Source organism: Ranitomeya imitator, chromosome 5 (assembly GCF_032444005.1).
Source record: "Ranitomeya imitator isolate aRanImi1 chromosome 5, aRanImi1.pri, whole genome shotgun sequence".
NCBI lineage: Eukaryota > Metazoa > Chordata > Amphibia > Anura > Dendrobatidae > Ranitomeya > Ranitomeya imitator.
The window spans coordinates 19049536-19074176 of record NC_091286.1 but is presented as its reverse complement, the minus strand read 5'-3'; the positions used below and the strand labels follow the sequence as shown (position 1 = coordinate 19074176).

General features: G+C 42.2%; 1 protein-coding gene across 1 annotated transcript in view; it reads left to right on the top strand.

Moving 5' to 3' along the window:
* Window positions 1–24641, top strand: part of ALK (ALK receptor tyrosine kinase) — a 750864-nt gene that overhangs the window by 186069 nt on the left and 540154 nt on the right. The window contains exon 3 of the mRNA XM_069768364.1: window positions 7392–7541. Within this exon, the coding sequence (XP_069624465.1) occupies window positions 7392–7541 (150 nt within the window). The remainder of the gene's footprint in view (window positions 1–7391; window positions 7542–24641) is intronic.

Below are 24641 nucleotides of genomic sequence, written 5' to 3'. Positions count from 1 at the left end.
CTTGTGTGTTAGTGGGAACCACATCTATCAGATATGGATATGCCATAAATATAAAATATGGGAGAAATCCTAAAAATGGTTCTCTGGGATAAGAAAATCATGGCTGCTGCTGTATTCCAAAGACTCTGCACCATTCACTTCAATGGAGCTGAACTGCAATATCACATACAGCCTATATGCTGTTTTTGCATGAAGGAAGCCGTGTTTTCTATCCTCTGTAACCATTTATGAACTGTGTGATAATACTTCTTATACACTATGACCGTCAGCAGGGCCGTCATCAGGGTATTACTGCCCTTACTGGCATATGGGGCCCGATGAGCAGAGGGGGCACGCAGCGGCAGGATTCTGCTCACCGGGCCCCAGCGGCAGGATTCTGCCACTTCAGTAGCTGATCGCGCGTCCTCCGATTCCTCTCACACAGCAACAGTCAACAGATGCCAGCCAATCACAGGCTGGCAACTGACATCAGTGCCCACGTCATTACCTGTACACTTACACTATATACTGTATACTGTATACAGAGCTCCTGTGTATAATGTTACCAGTGATTACTGTATTACCTGTAAATGGACACTGTATACGAAGTACAGATCTCCTGTGTATAATGACACTTATGGTGATATTATTATTGTGTTTTGTATTAATGATTAGTATTGTAGTATTTGGTCATTATGTTGTGGTAATATGTGATCTGGTCATGGTGTGGTGGTATTTGTTCCTTGTATGTGCTATTATTAAGTCACTGTGGTGGTAATATGTGGTCTGGACATGGTGTGGCAGTATTTGTTCCATGTATGTAGTATTATTCAGTCACTATGTGGTGGTAATACGTAGTCTGGTCATGGTGTGGCGGTTTTCGTTCCTTGTATGTGATATTATTTGATCACTAAGTGGTGGTAATATGTGGTCTGGTCATGGTGTGCTGGTATTTGTTCTTTGTTTGTGATATTATTGCTAATTTTAATAATTGAAAAATAAATAAAAACATACCTAAATTGTATTGGATATTTTAATAAATGTTTAGTAAATTACAATAGAGTAAGGCCCGGCCAAAATAGTCTACCTCGTCATGGTGGCAGATTAAAAAATCTTTTGGCCAAAACATAAGCTGCTGGCTATGTATGTGGTTATGGGAAGTGTAAATGTGTGATTGGTGAGAATGTGGTGCAGAAGTGGAGTTTTTTCAAGAGAGGGCAGTGGGACTGTGGACGGTTTGGGGTGGAGGCGGAGCGGAGGTGGAGCCTGGGCAGACTCTTAAGGGGGCCCCAAAAATGTTGCCAGTATGGAGCCCTGAAATTCCTAGTGGCAGCCCTGACAGTCAGTGTTGTTCTGCTAATAGCAGCAGATTACTCAGATGCTACGAGGCCCATGAGTCGGGGGTCCCGGTACCAAATGGCGCTGCCTCCTCCCCTGTGTCTCGATTTCAGTGGTACCTGTATCTTCAGGATGCTGATACAGTTAATAAAATGATGGAACAGGTAGCTACTAGCTCTGTGCTCTACTATTCAGCCTGTGCGTCTGAGTCTTCGTTCAGCACATATGATGACATTACCCGATCACTCTAGCTGCATGAAGTCTCAGTTCACACACCGCACAGACCAGTGATGCACATTGGGGGAACAAAAAAGGTGAGGAGTTTTCTTCATCTTGTCAGTCAGCACTTCTCGAGGACACTGTCAGGGCATCTTAATGTGTTTGGGGTAGCAGTGAGAGCATATACTGTCTATGGGGTCATCATACTGTGTTTTGAGTACTGCTGTAGCATCATATCGTGTGTGTGGTACTAAAAAAGCATCATACTGTGTGTGGGAGACTGTAGGAGCATCATACTGTGTGTGGAGGACTGCTGTAGCATCATATCGTGTGTGTGTGGTACTGAAAAAGCATCATACTGTGTGTGGGAGACTATAAGAGCATCATACTGTGTGTGGGGGACTGTAGGAGCATCATACTGTGTGCAGGAGACTGTAGGAGCATCATACTGTGTGTGGGGGACTGTAGGAGCACCATACTGTGTGTGGGAGACTGTAGGAGCATCATACTGTGTGTGGAGGACTGCTGTAGCATCATATCGTGTGTGTGTGGTACTGAAAAAGCATCATACTGTGTGTGGGGGACTTTAGGAGCATCATACTGTGTGCGGGAGACTGTAGGAGCATCATACTGTGTGTGGGGGACTGTAGGAGCACCATACTGTGTGTGGGAGACTGTAGGAGCGTCATACTGTGTGTGGGGGACTGTAGGAGCACCATACTGTGTGTGGGAGACTGTAGGAACATCATACTGTGTGTGGAGGACTGTAGGAGCAGCATACTGTTTGTGGAGGACTGTAGGAGCACCATATTGTGTGCAGGAGACTGTAGGAGCATCATACGGTGTGTGTGGAGGACTGTAGGAGCACCATACTGTGTGTGGGGAACTGTAGGAGCACCATACTGTGTGGGGTGGGACTGTAGGAGCATCATACTTTGTGCGGGAGACTGTAGGAGCATCATACGGTGTGCGGGAGACTGTAGGAGCATCATACTGTGTGCGGGGGACTGTAGGAGCACCATACTGTGTGCAGGAGACTGTAGGAGCATCATCATACGGTGTGTGTGGAGGACTGTAGGAGCACCACACTGTGTGTGGGGAACTGTAGGAGCACCATACTGTGTGGGGTGGTACTGTAGGAGCACCATACTTTGTGCGGGAGACTGTAGGAGCATCATACGGTGTGCAGGAGACTGTAGGAGCATCATACTGTGTGCGGGGGACTGTAGGAGCGTCATACTGTGTGTGGGAGACTGTAGGAGCATCATACTCTGAGTGAAGGACTGTAGGAGCACCATACTGTGTGTGGAGGACTGTAGGAGCACCATACTGTGTGTGGGAGAATTTAGGAGCATCATACTGTGTGTGTGGAGGACTGTAGGAGCACCATACTGTGTGTGGGGGACTGTAGGAGCATCATACGGTGTGCGGGAGACTGTAGGAGCATAATACTGTGTGTGTGGAGGACTGTAGGAGCACCATACTGTGTGTGGGGGACTGTAGGAGCATCATACGGTGTGCGGGAGACTGTAGGAGCATCTTACTGTGTGTGTGGAGGACTGTAGGAGCACCATACTGTGTGTGGGGGACTGTAGGAGCATCATACGGTGTGCGGGAGACTGTAGGAGCATAATACTGTGGGTGGGACACTGTGGAAGGATCATACTGTGTGGGAGGGACTGTAGGAGCACCATACTGTGTGTGGGGGAATTTAGGAGCATCATACTGTGTGTGTGGAGGACTGTAGGAGCACCATACTGTGTGGGGTGGGGACTGTAGAGCACCATACTGTGTGTGGGAGACTGTGGGAGCATCATACTGTGTGTGGAGGACAATGGGAGCATCATGCTGTGGTGGGAGGACAGTGGGAGAATCATACTGTGTATGCAGGGACTGTGTGGGGACATCATACTGTGTGTGGGAAGCCTGTGGGAGCACCATGTTGTGTGAAGGGACTGTGGGGCCATCATGCTGTGTGTTAAGGGATGGTGTGTTTGTGTTTGGACATCATACTGTGCTTAGAGGGAGTATAGGGGCATCCCCCTCCCCCTCCCCGATGTTGTGCACTTACTTATCCTTCAACCAGCATGACATGAAGCCAATATAGATGCATATTTTTAATGCTCCTTTACTTTACATTGATCCAAAATTGCAAATAAATTTGGACCCAACATATAACTAATCACCCTCCAAAATGTTGCTAAATAACATTTTCTATGAAAATTCCCCACAAAGGTTTTCAACACAGATTTTACATTTTTCCGCAAGGAGGCTACTGCTCTGTGCTCATGTCTGCCCCCTGCAGGGTCACTTTGTACGAGCCCCTCAGAAAAGTTGGGAATCGGAGTTTACTGGAAATTCTGAATTTTCCCGAGAACTTTTTGAAAAGCTTCATGTTGACCATAAAGGAACTTCCTAATCAAAGTCCTCTCCAAACAGCCATTATCGGGTAACGGATAACGTCAAGCTTTCTCCCAGCAATTATTTCTACATTCATTATATTGTCAGTATAATTAAAACTTAAACTCTGTTGGCTTAATAGCACAAGACAGATATGAATCACTAATCAGCCCATAAGACGGACTTCTTTATTTGTGTGTCGGGGCCGGACATGATTTCAGGCACCAGTGATTGTAGATAGATGTGGGGGTTAAAAGCCTCCAGTAATATAGAGAGGAGCACATTGAGAGGTAATGAATTCTGATACATTGTACCGCGCTAACACAAGAAGACACTGCGACCTTCTGACAGGGAGACCGCAACCCCATCCAAAACATCCCATCATTCTAAATGATATTACACAAAATGGATTATTTCTTTCTCTTTACCGAATTTTATTTCCTTGTTTTGAGATCAGCAGAGACCGTAATATTCATCATAATGTAAATCCTTACCAGAAAGAGAGATAAAAACTGACCATGGAGAAAAACAAAAGGCAAATCTATATAGATAATAACCTGCTACATGTTGGATTTTTATAGAAGGCAGAATTACAAGGGGCAGTATAATAGGGAGCTAGTATTACACTAGTTATATTCTTGTACCTAGGAGCAGTATTATAGTAATTATATTCTTGTATATAGGAGCAGTATTATAGTAATTATATTCTAGTACATAGGAGCAGTATTATAGTAGTTATATTCTTGTACATAGGAGCAGTATTATAGAAGTTATACTCTTGTACATAGGGGGCAGTATTGCAGTTATATTCTTGTACATAGAAGCAGTATTATAGTAGTTATATTCTTGTATATAGCAGTATTATAGTAGTTATATTCTTGTACATAGGGGCAGTATTATAGTAGTTATATTCTTGTATATAGGGCAGTATTATAGTAGCTATATTCTTGTACATAGGAGCAGTATTATATTAGTTATATTCTTGTATATAGCAGTATTATAGTAGTCATATACTTGTACATAGGGGGCAGTATTATAGTAGTTATATTCTTGTATATAGCAGTATTATAGTAGTTATATTCTTGTACATAGGGGGCAGTATTATAGTAGTTATATTCTTGAACATAGGGGCAGTATTATAGTAGTTATATTCTTGTACATATTGGCAGTATTATAGTAGTTATATTCTTGTACATAGGAGCAGTATTATAGTAGTTATATTCTTGTATATAGCAGTATTACAGTAGTTATATTCTTGTACATAGGGGCAGTATTATAGTAGTTATATTCTTGTACATAGGGCCAGTATTATAGCAGTTATCTTATTGTACATAGAAACAGTATTATAGTAGTTATATTCTTGTACATAGGGGCAGTATTATAGTAGTTATATTCTTGTACATAGGAGCAGTATTATAGTAGCTATATTCTTGTACATAGGGGGCAGTATTATAGTAGTTATATTCTTGTACATAGGAGCAGTATTATAGTAGTTATATTCTTGTATATAGCAGTATTACAGTAGTTATATTCTTGTACATAGGGGCAGTATTATAGTAGTTACATTCTTTTACATGGGGGCAGTATTATAGTAGTTATATTCTTGTACATAGGGGCAGTATTACAGTAGTTATATTCTTGTACATAGGAGCAGTATTATAGTAGTTATATTCTTGTACATAGGAGCAGTATTATAGTAGTTATATTCTTGTACATAGGAGCAGTATTATAGTAGTTATATTCTTGTACATAGGGGCAGTATTATAGTAGTTATATTCTTGTACATAGGGGGCAGTATTATAGTAGTTATATTCTTGTACATAGGGGGCAGTATTATAGTAGTTATATTCTTGTACATAGGAGCAGTATTATAGTAGTTATATTCTTGTATATAGCAGTATTACAGTAGTTATATTCTTGTACATAGGGGCAGTATTATAGTAGTTACATTCTTTTACATGGGGGCAGTATTATAGTAGTTATATTCTTGTACATAGGAGCAGTATTATAGTAGTTATATTCTTGTACATAGGGGCAGTATTATAGTAGTTATATTCTTGTACATAGGAGCAGTATTATAGTAGTTATATTCTTGTACATAGGAGCAGTATTATAGTAGTTATATTCTTGTACATAGGAGCAGTATTATAGTAGTTATATTCTTGTACATAGGGGCAGTATTATAGTAGTTATATTCTTGTACATAGGGGGCAGTATTATAGTAGTTATATTCTTGTACATAGGGGGCAGTATTATAGTAGTTATATTCTTGTACATAGGAGCAGTATTATAGTAGTTATATTCTTGTATATAGCAGTATTACAGTAGTTATATTCTTGTACATAGGGGCAGTATTATAGTAGTTACATTCTTTTACATGGGGGCAGTATTATAGTAGTTATATTCTTGTACATAGGAGCAGTATTATAGTAGTTATATTCTTGTACATAGGGGGCAGTATTATAGTAGTTATATTCTTGTACATAGGAGCAGTATTATAGTAGTTATATTCTTGTACATAGGAGCAGTATTATAGTAGTTATATTCTTGTACATAGGAGCAGTATTATAGTAGTTATATTCTTGTACATAGGAGCAGTATTACAGTAGTTATATTGTTGTACATAGGGGGTAGTATTATATTACCGTAGTTATAATTTTGTACAATGGAAGTAGTTTAGTAGATTGTAGTAGATTTATTTCTATATTATTTTATAGAAGATTTATTTCTATATTATTTTATAGTTGATTTATTTCTATGTTATTAGTATAGTAAACTTGCTTCATTTTAGGACAGTATCTGAATAGTCTTAGAAATTGACATCCACTTTTCAATCTTTCCATCGTCCTTTCGCAGATCATAAATCAGAGATCAGGAACAAGCACATTTAATGTCATTAGATTAATTTGTTTTGTGAAATCATATTCCTTGTATTTTACTTTGCCATGCCATGTCATGGGTCATCATGATTGGCGTCAGTGCATGCCCGATCGAGTAATCATTAGCCAATTGGTTTCCTTGGCACAAGCTCAACTCGTTTTTTCGAAATACTTTTATTTGCTTTTTATTTTTATTTTTTATTAAAATATTGAATAATTTAGACTCGCTGGGTAAATATCTGTTTTGATTATTCTTAGATGATAAAGCATTTGAACATCAGTGTCTCCTATCTAGAAAATTTTATGACTCAAGTAGAGACTTTACGTCTTTTCTTTTCCATTTATTTTCACTTCGTCCTCGTGGGTGAAATTTTTTATAACTTTACAGATTTTTTGAATATCAAAATCAGTAGCATCTAAATAAAAACCAATAGGTCTGATTGTCAGAGAAAGGAGTCACCCCAAGTCTCCAATAACATACTTTAGATATATTTTTCATGTCTTCATTTCCACTACACCTGGCCGTCAAGCAGATGTGTCTCATTTATTCATTTTTTACATTTTTTTATGTCTTAGATTTCAGCTGTAATTTCGAGTCACGCTGTGATCTGGAACATTCTCCCTCTCAAAATAACAACACATGGAGAGTCACCAATGCGGAGGAGTTATCAAGGCACAAAATCATGACTGGCCCGACGGAAGATTATTCTGAGAACTCAACGAGAGGTAGGAAATATTCCTGATTGACAGATTCCATCTCTGCAGGGAAAGTTGAGTTTGTCAATGAATGTCTTTTTTATGGACTCCCATCTTGTTGCCGACCTTTCGTAAGAGTCATCTACACTTCTCTCTAGATTATTAGGTATGTCATCTTCAGGGCAGTAGGTGTAAGAGTAACTCATCGTGGTGACTAAATTAGATAAAGCTTTGTTGGTCATGTATGTTCTGATTATGATCACTTCTATCAGAGTACCCAGAATGTCCCAATCATGGTGTTGATCTACTAACCTAGACCTTCATGAGGGAGACTTGGACTGTATTTCTTTCCATGTTGTTGATGGTGTTTTTTGTTTGAAAGATTGACTGGAATGTTTTTTGTTTTTCTTTGTGGGGTTCTCCTTTGGCCAATTGTATCCAGCCATACTTTGTTCATTTAGAAGTTGGGTCGTTGGGTGAAGCTTTTGGTATAGTTGATAGGTAAATGTGGGCTGGTTATCCCAATCGCTAATTTCAAGTTCTCACAGAATCAAGATGCCAACCATAATCTTATCGTTGGGATTTATGTAGAGCTTCAACGTAATAGACCAGAAGACATAATTCATAATTTTGTTAGCATAAATTTTAAAGACTTAGTCAAGGTTGGACACCCAGGACAGAAGGACCTGGAATTTGTTTCAACCTCTTTTCCATGTCTGGTTCCTTGATCAAATCCCTTATTTGCTAACAATAAAGAAAGTTCAGCCCTCAACAGGTTCTTGCCACCAAGTAGCAATGAGGATGGGACCACCCATGACGTGGCACCCTCTCTCCAAGGGCTTCATAGCAGCTGTATAGTGTATCTCTAGGCATGCACTTGCCGGCCTTCTACATCATCATCATTCTTATAGGTGTTGTCCAAGATTCTTAAAACTCAACTGCTGTCTTCCCATGAAGTGCCTCACCTGCCTTCAGGTTGTGTGTAGTAGGTGTAAGAGTAACTCATCATGGTGACTAAATTAGATAAAGCTTTGTTGGTCATGTATGTTCTGATTATGATCACTTCTATCAGAGTACCCAGAATGTCCCAATCATGGTGTTGATCTACTAACCTAGACCTTCATGAGGGAGACTTGAACTGTATTTTTTTCCATGTTGTTGATGGTGTTTTTTGTTTGAATGATTGACTGGAATATTTTTGTTTTTTCTTTGTGGGGTTCTCTTTTGGCCAATTGTGTCCAGCCATATTTTGTTCATTTAGAAGTTGGGTCGTTGGGTGAAGCTTTGGGTATAGTTGGTAGGTAAATGTGGGCTGGTTATCCCAATCACTAATGTCAAGTTCTCACAGAATCAAGATGCCAACCATAGTCTTATCGTTGGGATTTATGTAGAGCTTCAACCTAATAGACCAGAAGACATCATTCATAATTTTGTTAGCATAAATTTTAAAGACTTAGTCAAGGTTGGACACCCAGGACAGAAGGACCTGGAATTAGTTTCAACCTCTTTTCCATGTCTGGTTCCGTGTTCAAATCCCTTATTTGCTAACAATAAAGAAAGTTCAGCCCTCAACAGGTTCTTGCCACCAAGTAGCAATGAGGATGGGACCACCCAGGACGTGGCACTCTCTATCCAAAGGCTCCATAGCAGCTGTATAGCGTATCTCTAGGCATGCACTTGCCGGCCTTCTATGTCATCATCATTCTTATAGGTGTTGTCCAAGATTCTTAAAACTCAACTGCTGTCTTCCCATAAAGTGCCTCACCTGCCTTCAGGTTGTGTGTAGTATTGCAGCTCAACCCCATTCATATAATGAATCTGAGTTCTAATATCAGACACGACCTGTAGACAGGGATGACTCTGATTTTGTAAGAAAGCAGCCATGTTTTTCTAATCCTGGGCAACCACCTTAATATTAAACGGTTTGTACCAAATTAAGAAGATATACGCTATCCAAAGGATAAGGAATATCTTCTCAATTGTTGGGGTTAGATTGCTGGGATGCCTCCACCGGTCCCAAATTCCCATTTAAATGGAACAGAAGGCGTTCATGCTCCATTCATTTATAATGAGACCCCCAGAGATATATGAGCACAACACTCAGATGGTCTTCATCACTGCCATTAGGAATGATTGTAGTGGAGATGTGCATGGTCGACCACCACCCTATTCACATGGGGTTCTGAAGACTTGGGATCGGTGGGGGTCCTAGCAGTCAGACCCAGTGATTTGGAGAGGAGATAACTTGGAATCTTGGTGCAACCCCTTTAATATATTTTTCCAGATGGTCTTTTAACAGTTAAATCCTGTTCAGCGAGCCCGACCTCCTATCTCTCCCTCCATCCTAATCTGATGATAGGTCCTTACAGTAAGCCATGCTATCTGCACGCATCTCTGCCTTATCGAGTCCTGACCAGCAGATGCCCGGACACATCAATGTTTGCCGTGTACACACTTAATTACCTGCAGAAATGGCTCTGATAAAGCTTCTGTTCCTTCCATGGCTCTGAGGAATATCTTCTATTTAATGCAGTGAAATTACACTTGACATCGCGGCGCCCCTGCAAATTGGGTCTGACAACAGTAAACTTCCCTTGTGGTGTGGAGGTATCGAAACAGCGAAACGCACAAGGGGGACGTTAATTGGAGGGTACGGAAACATTGTTATTTATTTCCCTGGACTATTATCACTTCAAATAAGACATAAGAAGTACATGAACCCGGTGCAATAAGGGTTAACCTATCGGAGGGGAAGGAAAACATTGCTCAATATTATAAGATTTTGATCGGGGAATGGAAAGGAGAAGCAGACCACAGGAACAATGATAAATGTATGGTCAGCGGGAGTCCGACTACTACGATCCCCTCAACTCCAAGTGCAGGCGGTGATCATGCATGACCACCGCTCCCATAGACAGCGAAAAGAGCAGCGGTCACACAGGACCACCCAAACGGAGGAAGCGGGGGTCCCCTTCTTGTCACAAAGCGGACAGACCCCCATTGATCATCCATTTATAACGTATCATATGAAAAGGTGATAAGTGTTGCTGATGGGATAATTCCTGTCCCACCGGGCCAGATTTCCTTTTCGCAATTTCCTTTTTTCCTTCCCTTCTTCCAAAAGCCATATCTTATTTTTTCATATCCCCATCCATATGTCCATTTGTTTATTTCAGGACAACTTGTAGTTTTGATTCACACCGTTCATTTTACCTTATCAAGTACTGAAAAATGGGAACAAATTCAAGTGGGGCAAATAGGGAGAGAAAGCTAAATTAATTCATTATTTTTTTAGGTTACTTTTTTTGTGACGTTCTGCCAATATGATTCTCCGGATCAGTACAATTACGAATTGAATTTTTTTTTTAGAATTCATAGGTTTAAAAAAATTCAGAACTTCAAATAATAAATTCAGTTTGTGTCCCCATGTTCTGAGGTCCAGGACTTTGTGTTGTTCATGTGACGAGCTGTAGTTTTCATCGCATCCTTTTTGGGGTACATATGACATTTTCATAGCTTTTCATTGCATCTTTGGGGGACGGTGTGGTGTTGACCCAAAAAATGGCAATTTTGTAATTTTTTTTTTCCTTTGCGGTGTCAAAGAAGTGTTATATTTTAATTGATTAGAGTTTTACCAAATATGTTTTTTTAATCTCTTTTCATTTTTTTTTGGGGGGGGCAGAAGTGAGGGTGGGGGGATCACTCTCAGCGATGAGTAAGTTGTCACCTTTCTTATGGTTATGGGAAAACGTACAATCTTGGGACTGTAAGACAACTTTCCTCTACTTTGTTTAATGAGCTGATCATGTGTTATCATTTATATGCAAATTAGTTGACAGAATAGAAAATTAGAATTCTGCCCGGGCAAGAATCTTCTTGTCAGTCTGGAGCCACCAGGTGTTAGATGTTGTCTCCGCTCTCCGCCATCATTTCCGCAATATATTTGCATGCACCTTGTAATGTCTGCCATGCGGGTTTCATCTTCATAGGAACGTGGAACAATGATGGTCTTAGTCACGGCATGAGCGTAGGCGGTAAAGGGAGAGTCGTACCGCGAATCTTTCTCCTAAGAGGACATTTACAGTCATGAGAACCTGGAGAACATGAGGTTAACGCACCGTTAATGGAAGCCGCTCACTTGGCCATATTGCTTTTATTTGTTTCTCAGGATTCCTGGAGACATTTATGTTAGGGTAATTAAACCATCGCTCATAACAGGTTTCCAGGTGGCGGCAACGAAGGTTTATTAGAAGATTCATCATTGTACAATGGAGGCGTTTGTGCGCCGAGCGTTACATTTACCTAAACCATGTTGTTCTCGTCAATAAATAATTAATGCACAGACTTGTTTGTCACACCGGGCGTAAGTCAAGAATATGCCATGACGGTCTGTGTTTAAAGGAAATCTCCAGGCAGAAGTGTAAAACTCCACTCATGCTTTCTGGGAACGATAGTAATACAAATCGTACTTTTTTGAATATTCCCAGCGTTCAAGTCTTGCTTGAGTCCCATGACTCCTTAGTGGGCGGTTTATGGCTCAGAGAGCCACAGGTGAGCAGGACCGGATGCCGTCAGCTCTCAAAACCTCATTGCCACCATGTTTTAGCATTTTTATTACGGATCCCCACGGTTCTAGCAAACAAACTCTGGTTCTCATAGAGCCCTTGCCATGCTAAATGAAGGCCTAAGGTGTCAGGAGATTGTCGGAGTACCGTGAGTAGGTTGGTGGTCTTTGCCGTTTGGGCCTCGGCTGGGAGCGGTCATCTAGGAAGGCCCCATATCTGGATATTATTGAACGTCCTCTCCTCCATGACTTTCCAATGTGGCATGTCATTAGGATATATCTTCCCATTTATTCCACCCTGTTAGGAGTTGCTGGCCAGCAAACCTGTACGATATGTCATAATTTTGCAATCAATGAAGTCTGTTGCTGTACCGATCATTTTATTGACTAGTTCTGAACCATGACGCTCTCGGACATCCACATTGCGAGGAACTACAATTTAACCCCTTTAACTTGAATGGAGCTGTGCTGCAGAGCGGTTCGGATCACCGATGAGCAATAATTGGCAAATCTTGCAGGTGTCATTGAAACCTTCCAAGAGCCCCGGAGAGCTATATTGGGAGGATTTTGAGGCGGCTTTTTGGGGAATTAGGAAACGCGTGGAATGGGCATGGTAATAAGGAGCTTCAGTTAAAGAGAAGAGCAAAACAATATGTAAGGCACGCAGGGTGATAGTCATGGACGAGGGGCTGCATGTCACCATGGCTCCTTATAGAAACAGCATGTCCCAGTCTATATGTGCTGTGCGTTTGGTGCAGAACACTCACGTTTCGGCCACAGGCCTCCGGTTCTGATTCCAGGAACAGCCGTACAGAAATCATGGGACACCCCTTTCTTATCAGCCAGTTCAACCTTACTTAACAGTCCAAGTTCAATTGATGACAATGCACAGTACGTTTTCATTCTCTCAGTCCGTTAAGCCTGAGCTATTCCCTTCGCTTACTCGCTCCTTCAGCCCCCGGACCTTCCATTCAGCTCCGTAGTATTGTCAAGACCAGTCCCATCTCCCCCCACTTGTTGGAAGGGAATAAGGCACGGTTCCCAGTGTTCATAGGTCCTGGGAGCTACAGGAATGTCCACTGGATGTTGCCCACATTCTCATACTGATAGAACAATGTGTACTTCTCATGCCTCCAGCCCTCTGGCCTTGAACTCTCCATTGTTTCTCACTAACACTATCTCTCTCTGACTAAACCAGGAAATGCTTTCCCGCTTTGTTTGAACTTTCCCCTCCCATGCTGGGCTTGTCCCAAACATTAACTATATCCTAACCTACGCTGTCTGCTACAGCAGTCCGTTTCTGGGGAAAGATAACCTTTCACCTACTTAACAAATATGCCCACTACTACATATTTTCCATCCCAAATCATCTAACTTCTAACACCTATAGTAAACCTTATATCCTAAATCTCTATTTCTGTATGCACTACACCTTACTCACATTGTATATTAATTACATTAAGAACCACGTCAATTAGTACCTACAAGGCTCTATGCATTTTCACATATTACACCACTCTCAAAAATACAATAAAACCACGTTATAACACACATTTTACAAACGGTGTCTTCAGGAGGAAATATGACATTCCCTGTCACACCCTTACAGATTCATAACAGATCAAGCATGTTACGAAGTTCCAAAAATATGGATTCATCATAATCCAAATTTTTTGTAGATTCGATTTTTATAATGTCAGCAAAAGAGTGGCCAGCTGGCATTTTACTATATTCTAAGAGCCAGAAAAGGGGTAACAAAATAAACTCTTATACCCGCCTCTCCTCAGCCCTGTCCATATGTGTCCTGCCACCACGCAGTCCTATTTCTATTCCTAGTTCTATTGACTCCTTTTTGGCCTTCTTTTCCTTCTAGCTGCTTCTGGATCTCTGCGATTGCTGCCCTTTACATTTACCCCTATTAGTGTACGTTCAGACTAGCGTTGTGCTAGTGTGCGTCGGCGCCGCGTCGGGCGACGCAGCGGCGACGCACGCGTCATGCGCCCCTATGTTTAACATGGGGGACGCATGCGTTTTTGCTTGTTGCATTTTGCGACGCGTGCGTCTTTTTTGCCGCAAGCGTCGGACCAAGAAAACGCAACAAGTTGCATTTTTCTTGCGTCTGATTTTCGGCAAAAAACAACGCACGCGTCGCAAAACGCAGCGTTTTTGTGTGCGTTTTGCTGCGTTTTTCGGTGCGTTGTGCGTCGCGTCGCCGACGCAGCGGCGCACAACGCTAGTCTGAACGTAGCCTTATATCTCACAGCTTAGCGGGGGAAGGTACTCCTTAGGAAAATGGACAGTAAGCTGCACCTCCCAGGACTGAAAAATTACCAAACCCAATTTCTGCTTTTTATTAGATAAAAGTTACGCCCACATACTTCCCCTAGCTCATGTGGATATCACCAGGATATCTTCACCCCTGGTGGTTTCAGGAGGTAGATATTGTCGTCATTTTTCTTATCGCGATTTTACCTTTATATAGAGATGATGTCATGATCCAGGTCGGGGTTTGCTTCTTGCTTTTCCCTCCCCGGTGGTGGGGTTAACCTTTCCTTCCTTTATTTGGTTCGTGGGTGGCTACTTATTGGTAGTACCACTCCTGGTAGCATTTGTCAGTGATAGTTCCAGTCCCTGGCTTGAGCAGCTGACCCGTATACCCTAGTGATCCTTCTGCCTCTGATTACCTGTATTTGTGCCTGACCCGTTCCCTGTCCCTGACTTAGTGTGTGTTTGGTGGTTCCCTACAGTGTAGGACTTGGCTTGAATTCTGAACCCTGTCTCCTACTTTCTGTCTCTGTTACTACTTTTCCCATCTGGCTTTGACTCTTTGGCTCATACTTCGACTATGTCTTCTGTCTCATGTTTTTGATCCCGCGCTCCCGCCTGGTTCTGATTTCTGGCTTGTCTCTGACCACGTGCAATGCTGTGACTTCTGGTACTTCGTCTTCCTGTTTGTTGCTGACCATCCTGTCTGACTACTCTGCCGCCTCCTGGTGGCGCTCCTCGCTTTGCTCTGTGGTGCTACACGGTGTTACCTTTTTCCACTTACCCGCGCCCCCTAGTGGAGGTTGCGTGCAACTGCCTTGCAGTTGCATTACAGATGAAACATGGCATGGATAGCATCATCTATCTGACATTATTAAATTAGAGGGGTTAGAATGGCCTTACAGTGATGTGAATAAATACATGATGTTCGTTCCTTCGCTATGACGCCGAAAGAATATCACCCATAAATATCAGATTGATGTAGACCTCAATATTCCCCATTGACGACTGGCTTCAAAATTTCTCAGAAAGATTCTTTGATCAGAGGAGGCTCTTTGGTTTGGAAGCATACTTCCCCGCATCTGCGTAAATGAACCTCAGCCTTGATGTCTTCTTCCTAGCAAATCTCCCAACTAATATTACATAGTCACTGCAGGAGGCCCCTACTTCAAGGGAGATGGAACTGTCAACTCTCTCTCTCGCTTCCCATATTATAATTAGTTTCTCTTTTCCCCAGCCACAATTAATGGTGTATGTTCAATCTGAGGATATGTCCCATCTCTGGAGATTTGTTTATGGATTTTAATTTCCTCTCTGTGGCAACGTCCACCCTGTTGTGGCCCTATCTGACCATGTGAAGCCAAGCCAACAGCAGTGGAGTGAAGACCTGGAAGCAGCCAGAAAGAGAAGGCCAATGAGGAGACCAAGTAGCAGCTGGACAGGCATAGGCAGTGCCAAAGAGAAATGAGTATTAGAGGGTCTTAACCCTTTCCTGGGAGATATGATTTCCAATTAATTTATTGGATGCAAATCAAGACCACTTAGCTCTATGAGCGTGCTGTCATGACGTTCCCCCAAAAACAGAAGGCATATATATCTATGATTGTATATGCTAGTGACTATATCATGGGAATATAACTTTAAACAACATCCTTGGATTCATCACTGATAGCTCATGACATGCAGATTGTATAAAGATGCTAGGTTCAGAAGCAACACCATTCCATAAGTGCCGATACGGTCAAGATGGTTAGCGATTAAGAGTCAAAGTCAATTATGACTCCAGATAAAACCCAGAGTTCAGAACCCATAGTCCATAGCCTGGTGCACATGCTCCTAGTCATTGGCTTTGCAGAAAACATTCTTGGAATACTGACTACACCTTTAAGACAAGAGAGGGATGGTGGCCGGGTGAGTCTTTGACATCCATATATTGTACAAATACATTTTAATAAAAGCCTGGGCTGCACAATGAATGGCTAATGTACATTTTTCCCATCCAGTATCATAGCAGCTTAAGATATGTAAAGCGTGTCTCCCAGGTATAGCCATGAGCATGAGGTGCTTGACAGTCTAAAAAGCCATTGATTGATTCTGCCGCCCCATCCTTAATGCATTGTGACTTAACACCCGAGAGAGCGGAGCCCGGCGCCGGAGCCAACTTCAGCAGATGCTCAACCGGCACGTACGGATTATTGATTGGCACCGCGGCGATGTGAAAGAGCTCAAGAACTTCTACAAGCGATCCGATGCCTGAGAACCTCTTTCCTTGAAAGTCAGCTGTACGGATCGTCCTCCGGACATTTACCTGATACCTTGGCGTCTTCGTCATAGTAAAATCACAAGGAGTAAAATAATGGCTGACATTTATCAGCACAGGATCGGTAGAGAGGAGATATGCCTAGACCTGAACAGATGTGAGAATGAATGGACCAAGGCTAAGAACATTTGGAGAAAAGGGGTTAATGGTTTGGTCTTTTCATTCTGTGAGCTGATCCCATAGATATTAGATCATTTGGAAATAATGACCAGAGGACAAAAAATCTGCAGCTTTAAATGGGTTCTGCCATCAAGATGGCCGATATCTATAGAACCTTTTGGCCATGCTAAGAGGCAGTTGGGTCTTCGAGAAGATGACTGTTATCTTTTGTGTTAGATTGGACTTACTTGAGTCCACCAAAGTGGATAATTCCAAGGTTCACACTCCATTCATACAGTCCATGTGTTGGTCCATTAACCATAGAGACTCTGGGCACCTCCTTACTGAGCTGGTGCATGGCTTTGACTTGTGTCTAAGACCTTGCATATTAATGCTTGATATTAAAAACTGACATATAGGGCGTATCAGCACATGGCATGTATTTGTTAATCCCTTGAGAGCCAAAGGTTTGAGAGTTAAAATGTAACACGCTAAGTTCTTCTTTCCACCAATATCGCAGAGGGAGTTTCAAGAGCCCCCTATACTCATAAGACAGTTCACCGGTTGTGGAGAAGTCGGATGGGTTGGCCAACTTAGTTCATACATGCATAGACACCTTAATTTCTGTGGCAAGGGCGCCATAGCTGGGAAGTGTCTGATTTTCATGGTATTTATGCTGTGCTTGGTTTCTCTCCCACTCTATAAGTGTGCAGCGGTTTCCATTTTCCTTTGTTTTGACTTTTAACTTGATTATAACGTCTGTAGACATCTAATGTCCACTTCTACATTTGTTTGACCTTAGGAACTGGATAGCTTAGCAATGAGATGGTATATGGTAGTGGTCTACATGTGGAAAATAATAGCGTTACCCAGAAAATGGGATAACTTCCAGGAACACCTGAAGTTTTAAAGACACTTCTAGATTCTTTATGTTCTTGAATTAGTGGGGAACTTGTGTGAATACAGAAACATTTTGGCCATCTTTCGATGGTTGACAATCATCTGTGATTCTCAACATACAGTAGATCTCTCCCAGTTGAGGTCAGTTTACAACTCTCAGCATTCAGTCAAGACATTGTGGGGATTGTAATTTACGGACTACTGATCAAGAATATGGTCAACTTAATCTTTCATCTTAATCTTCTTGGTCAACCACATTGGTGCTTTTTATCTTTGCATGGTTGAGCTCATGATTTATGGTCGATCACTGTGGAAGAGTTCATGGTCTTGTTTCCTTCCCTCGATGCTCATAGGTAAATTATCAGGGTGTGTGATTAGGGACAGCCCAGAAATGCGTCATCTCATCAGTCCGTGACAGGGAACTATTGACTCGGGCGCTCGTCCTTTAAATCTATTGCTCCTTCATTTTTATCCACTTCATGGGGCCTATTCATCATCCTTTGTTATCCCGGGCGCAAAAATCGTCTGCAAAATGGAAAATAATTTGACACAATAAAAATCTGTCACTTTCGCCATTAATCAGTGCTGCAATGCAATCGCATGGGGTTGCGAGACGTGACCTTACCTCTGCGCAATAGACATTCAGCAACTCAAACCTCGCTGGAAAGAATTTAACTGCTTTGAAGCCTTAACAAAATGAAGGACATCACGTAGCTCGAGAGGAAAAGATGTAGGGAATATGTAGCAATCGGGCTTAACTAGAAAATCTGGGTACCAAATCAAACTTTTACATGACCCTGCACCCTTTCCCGAGAATTTGATAGAGCTATGTGAAAGTTATGGTGAGTGTGTCAGAGCATTGCATTCTCCGACTCATCAACTTCTGTGTCGAATTTTATTTTTCTTCCTCCTATATAACTGTACTGCCCCATCTTGGTACATTAGTGTGCGCTGACATTTCTTTTGGAACTGCTTACCTTATCCTGAATTGGTCCTATCTTGTCTGATTCTCCCGTCACATCCAGTGTTTCATAAAAAGTTTTGTTGGTTTCCTTTTTTTTGGGCACTGTAGGAAAAATAGTGTTCACATCAGATGAAAATATGGAGCAACTAAATCTTACACACAGGAAGACTCCAAAATCGGTATCATGTTTACTATTTTAGAATTTCTTGTTTTTAAAAGTCTAATATTCCAGAACTGGTCCATATGATGGCTCAGTGGTTAACATTGTTTTGCAGGTAGGTTCAAATCCCACAAAAGACAATATCTGCAAGGAGTTTGTATGTTCTCCACGTGGTTTTGTGGGTTTCCTCTACGTTCTCTGGTTTCCACCCACACTCTAAAGACTGATAGGGAATCTAGATTGTGAGCCCCAATCGGTGCTATATAAGTAAGAAAAATATTTTTTCCCTTCAATATTCCAGAACTTGTTGTCGTCATGACAAACAATATCTCAGAACTCTGATCCTTCATGAAACTCAACATTTTCAAACCTGATTCATTAACAATATCCCATATTACAGAATTTGGTGCATTTTAATCTCCAATACTAAACTCGGTGTATGTACAATATATGATATTCCAGAACTTAATGTGTCATGAGCTCCAGTATTCCAGAATATGTTGCCTTCAGGAGATTAAATTTTCCTGAACTCGATGCCAATGTAATGTCCAGTATGCTAGGACTTAATGTGTTCATGATCTTTTACAGTTTTGAGCTTGTTGTCTTTATGATTGTTGTTGGATAATGCAAAACTTGTTGCCTTCTTGATATCCTATATTCTGCAATGTTATGCCTTCATGGGTCTAATGTTCCAGAACTGGGCACTTTCTTGTTCTCTAATATTCCAAAACTTGTTCCCTCTGTGATGATCAACACTTCAGAACGTTCCACTTCCAAGATGTCCAGTATTTTAGAATGTTGCCTTCATGACATCTAATAATCCAGAATTTATCACCTCCCTGATGTCCAGTATTTTAGAAGTGGTAATTTTTTTGTCCTCAAATACTCAAAAACCTTCAGCAAATATTTACTTGATGCACTCATGACATCCAACACCTTAGAGCTTTGTTCCTTCAAAAGGTCTATTTTTTCAAAACGTGATGCCTTCATGTCCAATATCCCCGAAGTTGGAGCTTTCATCATATCCTACATTCCAGAATTTGTTAGTTCCAGGATGCTAAAAATTCCAGAATCTGGCACTTCCATGTTCTCCAATATTCCAGAACTTGGCACTTCCATGTTCTCCAATGTTCCAGAACTTGGCACTTCTGTGTTCTCCAAGATTCCGGAACTTAGCACTTCCATGTTCTTCAATATTCTAGAACTTGGCACTTCCGTGTTCTCTAATGTTCCGGAACTTGGCACTTCCATATTCTCCAATATTCAAGAACTTGGCACGTCCTTGTTCTCCAATATTCCAGAACTTGGCACTTCCTTGTTCTCCAATATTCCAGAGCTTGGCGCTTCCGTGTTCCTCAATATTCCAGATCTTGGCACTTCCGGGTTCTCCAATATTCAAGAATTTGGCACTTCCATGTTCTCCAATATTCTAGAACTTGGCACCTTTGTGTTCTACACCAGAGGTCCCCAACTCCAGTCCTCAAGGCCCACCAACAGGTCATGTTTTCAGGATTTCCTTTGCATTGCACAGGTGATGCAATTATTACCTGGGCAAGACTAAGGAAATCCTGAAAACATGACATGTTGGTGGGCCTTGAGGACTGGAGTTGGGGACCCCTGTTCTACACTATTCTAGAACTTGGCACTTCCATGTTCTCCAATATTCCAGAACTTGGCACTTCCATGTTCTACAATATTCCATAACTTGTTGCCAAGGTGTCCAATATTTCATAACTAGCTGCTTTCCTGAATCCTGATGTCAGTATTTGACAACTTTCTGCTTTCACAATGACTTTTAACCCAGAATTTGGTGGCGCTGACCCGGCAGGACTTTGTGATCCCTCTGATTTACAACCTTCGTCTTTCCTTCCTTGGCATTTTATAAAGACAATAATGAAGTGAAATAATAATTTGTGTGGTACCAGAAGCCGTTTATGGCTTAACCTTGGGTTTTAATTATATTTTCGCATCCTCATTGAGCGTTTTTTAATGCTTTAGCATTTTACGAGCAGATTATGTTCTTGGGACGTGCATGGTTTGGATAAGTTACTCCAATAATTAGGTAACACGGGAGCGTGGTCTTGTGAGCAAACGATATGATGGTAAAACCAGCTGGATGCAGAATCTCATCTACTTGTGACAATTGCCTATTACACTGTCTCCATGTTCTCCCCTCCGATACCTATTATACAGCAGATTATTTTCTTGGATTTTATATTATGTCTCTAAATTTGCTCCAAAGAAAGTTGCTATAAACACATAAAGCTCGTCAATGGGAAATCTGTATCGATGAGCGAGTGCATAATCTCTGTGTAATTGTCTGTATTTCATCAACACCTACATGGTGGCAATTTTGGACTCACAGCCTCCTTAGCCCCATCCTCCGTCTCTTCCCTCCGCCTAGCTTACACCATCATCTACCTGCTGCAGAACCTCATAATATACCTCAGCTGCTGCACAACCTCATAATACACCTCAGCTGCTGCATAACCTCATAATACAAATCAGCTGCTTGAGAAACTCATTACACACCTCAGCAGCTTCAGAACCTCATAATACACCTCAGCTGCTGCAGAACCTCATAAAACAACTCTTCTGCTGCAGAACCTCATAACACACAGTTCAGGCGCTGCAGAACATCATAATACACCTCAGCTGCTGCAGAAGCTCATAATACACAACTCAGCTGCTGCAGAGTAGCATCATACACCTCAGCTGCTGCACAACCTCATAATACACCTCAGCAGCTGCAGAACCTCATAACACACCTCAGCAGCTTCAGAACCTCATAATATACATCAGCTGCTGGAGAACCTTATAATACAAATCAGCTGCTTGAGAAACTCCTAACACACCTCAGCAGCATCAGAACCTCATAATACACCTCAGCTGCTGCAGAACCTCATAAAACAACTCTTCTGCTGCAGAACCTCATAACACACAGTTCAGGCGCTGCAGAACATCATAATACACAGCATAATACACAACTCAGCTGCTGCAGAGTAGCATCATACACCTCAGCTGCTGCACAACCTCATAATACACCTCAGCAGCTGCAGAACCTCATAATATACATCAGCTGCTGGAGAACCTCATAATACACCTCAGCAGCTGCAGAACCTCATAATACACCTCAGCTGCTGCAGAACCTCATAATATACATCAGCTGCTGGAGAACCTCATAATACACATCAGCTGCTGGAGAACCTCATAATACACCTCAGCAGCTGCAGAACCTCATAATATACATCAGCTGCTGGAGAACCTCATAATACAAATCAGCTGCTTGAGAAACTCCTAACACACCTCAGCAGCATCAGAACCTCATAATACACCTCAGCTGCTGCAGAACCTCATAAAACAACTCTTCTGCTGCAGAACCTCATAACACACAGTTCAGGCGCTGCAGAACATCATAATACACAGCATAATACACAACTCAGCTGCTGCAGAGTAGCATCATACACCTCAGCTGCTGCACAACCTCATAATACACCTCAGCAGCTGCAGAACCTCATAATATACATCAGCTGCTGGAGAACCTCATAATACACCTCAGCAGCTGCAGAACCTCATAATACACCTCAGCAGCTGCAGAACCTCATAATATACATCAGCTGCTGGAGAACCTCATAATACACCTCAGCAGCTGCAGAACCTCATAATACACCTCAGCTGCTGCAGAACCTCATAATATACATCAGCTGCTGGAGAACCTCATAATACACCTCAGCAGCTGCAGAACCTCATAATACACCTCAGCTGCTGCAGAACCTCATAATATACATCAGCTGCTGGAGAACCTCATAATACACATCAGCTGCTGGAGAAACTCCTAACACACCTCAGCAGCATCAGAACCTCATAATACACCTCAGCAGCATCAGAACCTCATAATACACCTCAGCTGCTGCAGAACCTCATAAAACAACTCTTCTGCTGCAGAACCTCATAATACACAGCTCAGGTGCTGCAGAACATCATAATACACCTCAGCTGCTGCAGAAGCTCATAATACACAACTCAGCTGCTGCAGAGTAGCATCATACACCTCAGCTGCTGCAGAACTTCTTACTACAGCTCAGCTGCTGCAGAACCCCCTAATACACCTCAGCTGCTGCAGAACCTTATAATACACCTCAGCTGCTACAGAACCTCATAATACACACCTCAGCTGCTGCAGAACCTCATAATAAACCTCAGCTGCTGCAGAACCTCATAACACATCTCAGTTGCTGCAAAATGTCCTAGCATACACCTAACCTGCTGCAGAACCTCATAATACACCTCAGCTGCTGCAGAGCTTCATAACACTGAGATAATTTTAATCTAAATTGTAAAGAGTTTAGTTTTAACTTCCCTGGTGGTCTAGAGTGGTGCAGGGGTTAATGCTGCCATCTATGTGCTGATCACCTATGGTCTATGGAGGTGGAGTGGGTAATTAATGTTTCTCATGGTCAAGTAAAATAAAGGGGTAAGTATTATTATCCCTGGTGGATAGGTGCAGCGATGGGGTCAATGTTAAAGCTGCATGGCAGCGAAGTAGTTAAATAATTTCGTGCCCACCACACACTAAGATGATGGAAGTGGCGCACAAACACAGTAAGATGCCCCCAGTGGCCTTCACTCATTAGGATACCCACTGTCCTCCCCAAAGTGTGATGCCCCCATATTAACCTCCAGCGCACAGTATGAGGCCTCCACACGCGGGAGGAAGTTCCTCACACTCCGGAAAACCAGAAATAAAGACTTAGGAGAACTTTTGGAAAGTGGGTGGAGCTTAGCATGAGGGGTGTGGCCCTGATCTCCCACCTGTGGGACAGAAAGGACTGTGACTACACCGGGGGGTTTTGTAGTCTGTTACTATGGAGACACGAGAAGTTGCGTATGATCATAAGAGATCTTCATCCAGTCCTACGATATGTTGATAGAAGGAATGAACCCTTCACCGTCTCTTCTCCGTTGCACGGCGGCCGTGTCTTCTAAGGACTTGCTGACGGCTGTAACTTTTTTTTATTTTTTCTTACTTTTTTTTTTATTGCAAAAAAATTCTAAAATGATTCCCTGACTCTGCAAGGAGAGCTGAAGGTCACCCAAGAAAGTGCCGGCTCCCCACCAGCGAGCGATGAGCTTCTATTGATTGAGTTTAGTCGATAAGTGGACGAGGTCGGGGAAAAGCCGCCTGACTTTGTGACTTTTCAGCGTTTTATGTACCGAAGTCCTGAAAAAAATGAAGCCGGAGTTATACATTGTATCATTGTTTGAGAGATCTGAAACATCAGAGCATCTTTGGATATTTATTTGCGCAGGGCGGCCGGTATTTGCAGCAGATTGAATCTGCCTTCTGATCCATCCGGAATTTCTGAACAACACAGACATGCATGGTAATATCTGCCGGAAGCAAAGACGCTCACTGGGCCATCAGCTCCTCCTCACCCACCGGCGATGGAGATTATGGGCTTGGATAAGTCACAATAGGTAGTTTGATGGGAAGGGTGGATTGAGTCGCTTCTGACAGGGGCTTGGGCACATATAAATTCAACATGCCCTATACTTTCCTGCGACATCTGGAAGCCCCCATTATACATTACAAAACTGGCAGATATGGCTGAATTTAGTCTAATGAGTATGAGCCCCCCATGCCAGATAATTCTGGTGATTTTTTTTTCAGAATAAGATGATGTGGAGACATGGGAGATCAGCAGGTGCCCTGGTACACTAGCCGAAACCGCATGGACCAGGGATCTTCCCGGCTATCACAAACATATCCATCGGTCAGTGATGGTCAATGAAGCAGATCTGTATTCTTCCAGCTATGGGGGGCCATGGTCCCCTAAAATGGCATCCTTTAAAATGAC